Genomic DNA, 10,539 nt, shown 5'->3' on the forward strand with positions numbered 1-10,539 from the left:
GCTGAAAAAAACAAAACAAAAAAAAACAACAACAAAAAAGGACGTGCACTACTTGAAAAAACACCACGAAGTATCTTCTGATACAATAACAGCGGGGCAAGTACCTAGCGCAAAAAAAAATATCAAGCTACCTTTCAGACACAGAAGAACTAGCGCCATAAAGGAAGTGAAAAACATCTTCGCGTTTATTCAAGTATTTCTTTATTCACCAAGCGTGATATGATAATGGCTTTCTATCTCTTTTCACACCATTTTTAACAAAAGCAGAGGAGCTATGAACAATAAATGCCCCTTGATATCGGCTTTTAGGAGAGATGCAAAACAAACCGGCAAAGTACAATGGGATGGAATATGCTCGAATTAATTGACGAGAATTCTTGCAGGGGCCCCTCGAAGAATCGAGATTCGCTTGCGCGCACTAAGCTTTCACGCTATTCATCGGCCTGCGTGACACTTTTTGATCCGCGCGAGATCCGTGCATGTGGAACTTTACAGGGGGAACTTCCAGTTTTCCATCGCACCAGTTGTCTAAGAGAAGGTCTTCTACTAAGGTACATGAACACCAACACAACAATACAGTATTTAAGTCCTGACAAGAGAAGATGATCTTAAATCACCCTTTCTTGACTCTTACAAATTATAAATGATTCACTGAATGAATGCAACAAACACTTACGTACAAAACCTGGTACTCTAACGTTCAGTAACTTCGCCATCTACTAAGCAGAGTGCGTGTGAATACAATGCGCAACATTGCCACAACACCCCATTTTTTAAAATGAACACGCAAATGTATTAAAAGCAAGATGATCGCCAAATGTCATCATGTTATCAATATTCCTGACACAAAATCTTCGCTTGAAACAAGTCTCTTCTTGGTATGATGTCATATTTCAAGTGGCCCCTGATCTCTAGCCACTCAAGAATCCAGTGGGATTATCAATTATGTTTTAGTAGCAATTCTTGGAAGGCAGAGATCGTGGATTGAACTAATTCGAATAATTTAGTTTTCTTCTTTCTTCTTCTCCTCCTCTTCACCAGTGCCTGCGGTTTGTTCGCTACCTGAAGACGAGGCTCCACCTTCCCTCTCGGAGGCCATCTACAACAAACGCACGAGAAAGATGATTGACTGGGAAGGACGTGGCGTGAGTTCATGAGCAAAAAGAAAATATACAAGACGACACAAAGGAAAATCAAAATATACGACCCTCGTTGTCTATTATAACTGGATAAAAGCTGCGCGCAAATTCACATTTCCCAAGAGCTGATTTCAGCCTGTGGGAATTCAGTACAATGGGCAAGAGCATCGTGCTAGAGCATCTTTTTTTTCTGGCAATTAGTTGCTGTTACTAAACATCATCTCCTGCTCCCCATTTTAGAGTCGAAATCAGCTCTAATACATTGGGACGTAAAGTTTCGCCCGGTACTTTCTCCTTAAACTTCTTTTTTCATCAGTAAATCGCACCTCATCGATAAAATCACAACTGTACCTTCTTGTATGCCATTTCAAACAGTTTGAGTGACTTCTGTTGCAATTCACTGTAGGCTTGTCGAATGGACTCGGCTGTTTCACTGTCTTTTCTCGCCAGCACCTCACGCACTTTGTTTATCTCTTCTTTCAGCTTGTCAGTCTGTTATATTAAAAAAAAAAAAAAATAGCGAAAAGACATTCAGGCTTGTGGCCCATTATCTAGGATTCAAAAGTGCTGCTGAAATTAATCCAATTATTTTGACCCTTAAAAATTCGGTGTTAAATCGACCAATTTCATCTGCTTCACAATTTCTTTCTAATGGGAAAATGGAATAAATCTTAACAAGAAACTCCTCTTGGGTCACCACTGGGAGGGAAAGGGTAAAGATTCCTCCCTGAAAAACGGCAAGTGACCCAACCCAGGTCTCTTCCACCCATTGCATTTGATTGGTTGAGAGAGTCGTACAGGTTTCTGGACCAATGACAGAGTAAAGTAAAGCAAACCCAATCCAATCTTGGATTACTTTCAACACTCAATTGAAAATTGCTCTTCAAGGCAGACACAGACTTCACTGTGAAGCCAATTTTACCTCATCACTTGGCAGCTGATCTTTGAATTCTTCCATTTTCGTTTCTGTATCATGGATGATTCCTTCAGCCTGGTTCACTGCCTCTGTTAGATCCTGAGGAAAATAAAAAGACAAGTCTCCAATAACATGTACATGTACATGTACATGTACACTAAATTAACAAAAATCTTTGAAAATGAAAGATCTTGCATAATGTACCTGTTTTTAGTGCAAAAACCTTTGCCCTTGAACCATTGATCATTCTTTATTTATCCCCTGTGGGGGGGGGGGTGGGGGCAGAGGTTGATGGAGGATTTTGGGGGATCGCTTGATTTTCAAGGAGAGCAGAGGGGAGAGGGGGCTCAGTCATCACTGACAAAGTTCATGGGGGGGGGGGGGGAAGAGAAAGGAAGTCAGTGAGGGAGGTCATTACGTCATTAGAATACTAGAAAGCCTTACGGAGAGATCAGTCAAAATTCCTTTGTGACACAACCAAAGTCCAAATTCCCACCGCTTCCCCTTACCAGAAAAAATAATGACCATATATTCTCCCCATAACTCGTACTTATATACTGTATATTTACAAATACCTTTACTCCACTTACCTTCCGTTGTCTGTCAGCATCAGCATGTTTCTCTGCCTCTCTCACCATGTTTTCAATTTCATCTTTGCTCAGTCCTCCAGATGACTGGATGACAACTGCAAACAGGAAGCCTCTCCATCAGTACAAGAGACCGAGGAACAACCTTCTAACATCACTATACTACACTCACTAAAACTAAATGTATTCCACATGTAACTGTAAATTCAAAATTTGACAAAGCAGTGACTTACTTTGTTGTTCTCTGCCTGTTCCTTTGTCTCTGGCAGATACATTCACAATACCATTAGCATCAATGTCAAAAGTCACTTCCACCTGTGGTACACCACGAGGGGCAGGAGGAATTCCAACCTATATTCCATGAAAAAAATTACAACAGAAGTTATGGTTGCAATTGTCCAAACTATAAGTATAACAAAAGACAGAGATACCTTAAAGAAGCTTGTCATGGTTCCTGTCCCGTGAAAACATTTTCTATCTATGGATGTTTCACATTTCTTTCACTTATTTTATGTGACAGCAGTTGTTTTGAAATTTTGTGTGGGAAATCGGCATGCAGTGGGCCATAATTGATCTACTTGTGTATCACTTAAGTTTAACCACTATGTCATTGCACATCCTTGTGCCATCATGTCTTTCCTATCATTACATCCTAAATTGGCGGTTAATTTGTAAAATTATAGTATTTTGGCCAAGGGCCAACAACAGTGTTCCATGAGACGGTTGTCAAGTCTTGCCCCCTTACCAGTTGGAACTGCCCCAGTAGCTTATTATCAGCTGCCATTTCACGCTCTCCTTGGTGTACTTTGATTTCCACCTGAGTTTGGCCATCAGCTGCTGTGGAAAACACCTGAAAACAAACCATAACAAAACTGTACAGTTAAGTAAATTTGCACCAAGAAAGTCTTTCATGTACATGTACATGTACAAGCACATTGCTTTTACTGTGTATTCCCAAGTTTTCTTGATTATTAAAAGTCACCAAACCAGTTAGATACACTGTATTTATATAAGAATGTCTTTTCATTTTACCCATATTTTGATATTTAAAATGAATACAACACTAATTAGAACACCGCAAAAACTGGTGTATAAGCTCACTTGCAGATACAATGTAAGCTGCACCTCGAGTGCACCTTGGCAAGTGAAATTTTGGAAAAAGAGATTCTAAAATGAAATTGAAAGAAGTTAAAAGTGGAGTCTTGAAAAAAGTTCCTTTATTTTGGTAACATCATTGAACATACACACTCATTAGGTCGCTGACCACAGAAAATAATTATTATGAATCCTTCCTTATATTTCCAATTATAATGGTATGGAAATCAACTCAACCAAGTAAGACTTATGTTTAATCTTACTCTGATAAATCTTAAAAAAAAAAATAGATCAAAAAATGAAACCAAGACAAACATTGATGATATTACTTGCATATAAAATGCATGAAGCCCCAGAGAGCAGATATTTTCTTTCAGTTGCTTACCTGACTTTTCTTTCAGTTGCTTACCTGACTTTTCTTTGTTGGAATTGTTGTATTTCTGGGTATCAGCTTCGTGAAGACTCCACCAAGAGTTTCAATTCCCAATGACAGTGGTGTCACATCTAACAAGAGCACATCCTTTACATCACCAGACAACACACCTCCTTGGATGGCTGCACCTACAGCTACAGCTTCATCTGGATTTACAGCTTTGCTAGGGGGGCGACCAAAAATCTCTTGAACAGTAGATTGAACCTGGTAACAAAACACATCAGCAAAACTTAATTTATCTTCATTGCTTGCTGCTGCGAGTGCTAATTTCTGCTTGACTTCATACAATATTTTGAACAAATTGCTGTGCTGAGTGAGAAATTAGCTAGCTAGCATAAGCTGAAACAAGATTTATTCTTTTCTTTTGGGGGAAGAGGGGCTGATGTAGGAGTTTGGGCTCTTACCTAGTGTAGAAGACACAGTATACATCACAATAGAATTTCACCACTACCAGAAATAAGAAACAATGAAAACAATAGTGTGTTGTACACTGTGTCTTCTACACCAAGTAAGAGCTGGAGTTTGTTGGTCTAAAGTTGTGGTACACAACACAGCTGGGATGGAAATAATCTGTATTCTGCCACAGTATTGTAATTATTACTAAATGTAGTCCAGGTTCATACAAACACAATGCCAGTGAAATTTCTTTGAGCCAAGCAAAATAACAGTACCTTGGGCATTCTTGTCATTCCACCAACCAACAAAATGTCACCAATGTCACTTTTACTAATATCAGCATCTTTCAGGCATTTCTTGCAGGGTTCCACAGTCCTCTGGATCAGGTCACTGACAAGAGACTCAAACTTTGCACGTGTCAACTTCATAGCTAAGTGTTTAGGTCCACTAGAATCCACTGTGATGTAAGGTAAGTTAATGTCTGTCTGTAAAAAATTGAGAAAACAAGATAAATAACTGAAGATATACAAAATAATTTTCAAAGAACAAATTCTATATTAGCAGAAAATAAAAACTTATGAACAGTTAATACATGGAAATTCCTGTAAAACTCTCTTATATCAACATCACTTTCGTCCATTTATGATAAAACTGCCATGAAAAAGCATTCATCTCCCTTCAAAATCAATTTTTTTGGATGTTGAAACAACTTCTTGCCATCAATTTTCTTCAGGCAACTTGCAATGTTTTCCCTGTGGTAATCCCAGAAATCTTTGTGCAAATGCAAGGATCCAATAACTGATAACTCATTCATTGGCCACTCCAGAGTTTTTGAGGGTGATAAAGCAGTTGTGCTCTAAAAATCAGATCTGGAAACTTCTTACAGTAGCCAGTTTGGAGTAAAAACTCAGTTGATAAAACCAAATTACAGTATATTGTAATACCCCCTAGCATGCAGCACCACAGTTTCTGTAGAAACTTTCCCAGCTATTCCTTTACAGTAAAAAAAAGTTGGTCTAAATATGGTGTAACTCTTTTTGTGAACTACATTGATGCATTATTCACTGTAAAAGTACGTACTTGGACTGATGATGACAGTTCAATTTTAGCTTTCTCTGCTGCTTCTCTTAGTCTCTGTAAAGCCATGTTATCCTTGGACAAGTCAACTCCACTCTGAAATTTAAATTCAAACTCTATGAGTTTTAGGTTTGATGATATCTCAGAAAAAAGTGAGTTTACAATTGCTCAACATTGATGTAAAAATAGAAAGACCGTGCTGATAAAATTCTGCAAGTAGAATTAACCTCTCTTTTGAATTCTGTAATGAAATGCTGAAGCAGTTTGTTGTCAAAGTCTTCTCCGCCAAGATATGTGTCACCATTTGTGGCTTTAACCTGTGGATCAAGGAAATTAGTTAAGTGCAAGTGTAATTACAGGGTGTACAGGTGTATGTACACTGTACAGTGTTTTTTGGTCGGTAAACCTTGACCCTTTGTACCCTAACATCAGTATGCATATTCTCCATACTGTTCTCTATACATTTCCTAAGGTGCTGACAAGGAGAATTTGTTTAACAATCAAGAGCTTCTTTAGCTGGTGACCATTTTCTTTATTCCTGTGACCTAAATGTGTGATTCAGTGGTGATACAGGATGGAGAAAGTAAATGCTTATCACTCTCAGGGTGTTGAGGGTTAATGCAAATTTGCCAGCAAGTGAAACCTGTGTTAAGTTATCAGAATCACAGTGGTGAAAAAATAAACAAAGCCTAATGAAACTAAAAGAGATCGATGTACATTTGCTGAAGCTTAAGTACAAGTTTTAACTGTAAAATAATAATCTCATTGAGATTAAGAATGACTATTCCACAAAGAAGAAAACAATTGGCTGGCTTGTTCATACCACATGTAATTATCAGGACTAGTATGCATTTGGTCTTCCTGCACATGTGTACAATGCACGTTTTTAACATGCATATTTTGGTTCCCTTATCATTGAGCTACACTTGGATTGTACAATTACATGTAGTTGATGCTGATTCTCACCTCAAAAACTCCTTTCTGTATTTCTAAGATGGAGATATCAAAGGTGCCACCACCAAGGTCATACACTGCAATTCTATAGGTTGAAATAAAAAATTCAAAATTATACTTTAAACTTCCTTCAATCCATTTGCTTCCTCCAATGTTATTTCTTCCTTCAATGCATATTCAAAAGTACATGGGATCGATTAATCTCACTGTACATGTTCAGGGTTGTTGCTAAGTACCAGCTGCTGGCAAATTTTTTCAGATGAGAAAGCAGGTATTGCAGGCTGCATTTTTAACTGGAGATCGCTTAGTAAAGCACAACAGCACCTCTGATGTTATAACCCTACAATTGTTCAATATCAAACCCAATATCATCTTACTGAGGGGAGTTATGGGTAGATAATTGTATATATCTGATTAATCTAAGTATTAGTAACATATCACAAGCAAAATAATTCAAAACATTCTTTTAAGCACTTCATTTTTCAAAGTGTAGTAAAGAACTGGGAACAAAATGTTGTTACTGAGTCAGGAATCTAGTTGCACCCAAAATACCCTTTTTAAGCTGCCTCACTTGAAATTTCAAATAGCAGGCTAAGTTCTTAACAAAACCCTGCACTGTTCCCAACCACAATAATACCAGAAATACAACCGGCAACAGTAGCAAGCTGATCAGAAGGGTTGCAACAACTTACATTTTGTCTTCAGATTTGTCCATGCCATAAGCCAATGCAGCTGCTGTGGGTTCATTAATCACCCTCAGAACATTCAATCCAGCTATCTGGCCAGCATCTTTTGTGGCCTGCACAGAAAGAATTTTCACATTCAATAACTAAAATTAATATGTGCATCATTGGCACGGCTCCCATTTTCTGACAGAGTTGAGGCCAACACATGTAAATTATTTCTTGAGGACTTAAATTTACAAGGAAGCTTCCCTGTATTTATGCAAGATCTATTAAGATGTTGTACAGATTTAAAGGAGCTGGTTGCCACAGAAACCTAAATCTTGTCTGTGCTCCCTTTAATTACAAGTCTGAGGAAGGAGGAACTTTTGATATCTCTGTTACTGGATTCTGGAATTCCCTGCCAAATACTTTGAGGAAAGTCAGGATTTCTAAAACCACCTTCAGAAAGGCAGCCCATGTTCATTTTTTACCAACTGTAGGTACCACAAAGTGGATTACTTTAACTAAATGAAGATTAATCATGATCAGGCTATTACATTGTCTTGATTGCAATGCTGCAACTGCTATACTGATTTTTGCACTGAGTAGTACTCCTAATCAAAATGCTTTATAAATCTTATTTAGCTGTCCAATCTACCTTGCCATTCCTTTTTATATCAGACTTGTATATATACAGTGTATTTGTGTTTCTGCACATACAAGTATTTATCATTATCCAAATGGATTGAGGGCTACAAGTTTCTCAGTTGAATAACTGTTTAAAGTTAACTCTTGTCAAATAAAGTTGATTCAATTGTAAAGCAACATTGACAAATTTACACTGTAAGTGTATTATGTAGAGCTATCATTTTAATACATGTAATGCAACACAAACCTGTCTTTGAGAGTCATTGAAATAGGCTGGCACAGTGACCACAGCATTCTTGACTGTTGTACCTAAGTAACTGTCAGCTGTCTCTTTCATTTTCATGAGTACAAAAGCTCCAACCTGACTTGGTGAATACATCTGGCCATTGGCTTCAAACCATGCATCCCCATTTGAAGCTTTGACTATTTTGAATGACACACTTTGTCTAAAATAGGAAAAATTCATTAGCTGTTGTTTCATTGACCAGAGTTCAAAGTTGAATGCTCTCTAAAAGTACTTTACATGAAAATGCATCCATGGCATAAAATTTATCAAAATACTTACGCATCTTTCTTGATCTCAGGATCATCATATCTGCGACCAATGTACCTTTTGGTGGCATACAATGTATTTTCTGGGTTTGTAACAGCCTGTGGAAAAAGTTTCATATATGATGAAGCTTTAATTAGTAACACAGCACATACCATGGTTGCTGAGTGAACAGTACAGCTTGATGTTTAAAAAGTCTGTACTGTAAAGTTGATCTTTAGATGACAAGTTACTTTGGAAACTTCTGTGTGCATTAACCTTTGGACCAGTGCAAGTCTTAGAAGCTACTGGCAAATAAACTAGATGCAAGTGTGCATATTTAAAATGGATAAATTTTCAAAATAATTGTACAATAATTTACCTGTCTCTTAGCTGGGGTACCAACAAGTCTCTCTCCTTCCTTGGTAAAGGCTACGACTGAGGGTGTGGTTCGGGATCCCTCCGCATTTTCAAGCACTTTGGGTGTCTTTCCTTCCATCACAGCCACACAGGAGTTTGTTGTTCCAAGATCAATACCACAAACTGCACCTCGCACAGCTTCAGAGCTATGACATAAATTCAAACTTATTTTGTATGACTTCCAATATAAATTTACAACCATAACACATATGCAAACAGTTCTTCTTACAATGAATTTGACTAACAAAACAATTGTAGGAGATTAGATTGAGTTTTGATTGATAATTCTCCCCTCTAGCTGCAAAACCCTTCCCTGTAAATCAGTTATGGGAATTTAGTGTTGGATCAATATAAAATTATTACCTGATAGGTTTGAGTATTCTAATTACCTGTTTGCTAGATAATTCATGGATATTAAATGAAGAAATTACATATTACGGCCTCTTTTGCTACCATGAGTGAGTGGTAAGTGTATTTGTCAGTAGGTATGATGTCTCCAAAGTTTAAGTATAATATGTGCAATTTATTATTTACTTCATGAACAACAAATGTAGATGCATGCTACTCCTTACAATATCAGTGCGGGTACATCATCAAGAAGAAAGGCTCCGAGGAAAACGAAAGGTAGCTTATATGAAGGATATTGTATCACCTGATTGTACCTTCTTCTCAAAGGTACATGTAAAATTATACAATTCCCAACAAAAATGTTGGATCATGTTTTGACAAGTGTATCTACGCACAAGTATTATCTGAATTCACATGATCAGCTAGAAGAAATGTAAACATTCCCACTGAATTGCCAGAACTTAGAATTTATGCAATATGGTAGAAGTCTTGCATGAAACCCTACCAAAAATTTTTCATAGTATTTCTAGGGGGCATATGGCGTAAATAAAGGATCTCAAAGAATTAAGCCTACGTAGACAACGTGAATGAGATCGTGAACAACACGGGAACAGTAAAAACCCAGAAACAGTCTCTAAACTGTATGAAGTTTCCTAATGGTCGATTACATAAGATATGTACGTGTACTTACAGTAGATCAATCAAACTTGAAGTTGAACTCGTTTACTGAAAGATATTCTCCTCCAATTTTTTCTCAAGTTGGAAAGTAACAAATCAAGAGAATTTGGTATGAAATTTTTTTTTCCATCTCTATTAGCCACATATAAGAACTGGAGCGATTATTGGCCCTGATGGAGACCACGTGGAAAACTGGATTACCTTTAAAATATCTTAACTACCCAACAAACTACCGTAATCTTACCTGTAAGGTCGACTTTTACAGAATCCATTTTTTGACAGGATATCTTCGGTAATAATTCTCTGTTGGTGGCGAAAACGAGACCGATAATTAGGAAATCTAGAAGTGGTACATATATGTCAAATAACCGGCACTTATAGCGATCGAGTCGTACCTGATTGCTGACAGACCCAAACGATCTCAGCGAAGCCACATGACGGGCAACCCTGGCAAGATGCTTAAGAGATCTTCGAGAAGTGTTTAAAGTAGACCACATTTCCAATTACTAGTGATTTTGAGAAAAGGCGTTCGAAGTACAGGCCTTTGGTAGCTGATGCAAGTCGTAAGGTGCAAAAGACTTTTCTTGCGTAAGTGGCGCGCGTGCGTAGGACAACTCACGAGATTGCCATATTAGGAGAAGTAGAGCTCAGGCT

At 37.7% G+C, this 10,539-nt stretch overlaps 1 protein-coding gene across 1 annotated transcript; it reads right to left on the reverse strand.

Moving 5' to 3' along the window:
- Positions 1 to 163: 163 nt before the first annotated feature.
- Positions 164 to 10,472, reverse strand: LOC131800111 (stress-70 protein, mitochondrial-like). Its single transcript, XM_059117794.2, has 17 exons — positions 10,281 to 10,472; positions 10,130 to 10,188; positions 8,822 to 9,005; positions 8,476 to 8,561; positions 8,158 to 8,356; positions 7,290 to 7,396; positions 6,610 to 6,682; positions 5,871 to 5,960; positions 5,647 to 5,739; positions 4,842 to 5,051; positions 4,147 to 4,374; positions 3,388 to 3,492; positions 2,876 to 2,993; positions 2,646 to 2,740; positions 2,062 to 2,154; positions 1,491 to 1,631; positions 164 to 1,099 (listed from the first exon to the last, which is right to left on the reverse strand). The coding sequence occupies exons 1-17, from the start codon at positions 10,380 to 10,382 to the stop codon at positions 1,004 to 1,006; spliced, it is 2,079 nt and encodes a 692-aa protein (XP_058973777.1). The 5' UTR covers positions 10,383 to 10,472; the 3' UTR covers positions 164 to 1,003.
- Positions 10,473 to 10,539: the final 67 nt, after the last annotated feature.

This window comes from Pocillopora verrucosa, chromosome 1 (assembly GCF_036669915.1).
Source record: "Pocillopora verrucosa isolate sample1 chromosome 1, ASM3666991v2, whole genome shotgun sequence".
NCBI lineage: Eukaryota > Metazoa > Cnidaria > Anthozoa > Scleractinia > Pocilloporidae > Pocillopora > Pocillopora verrucosa.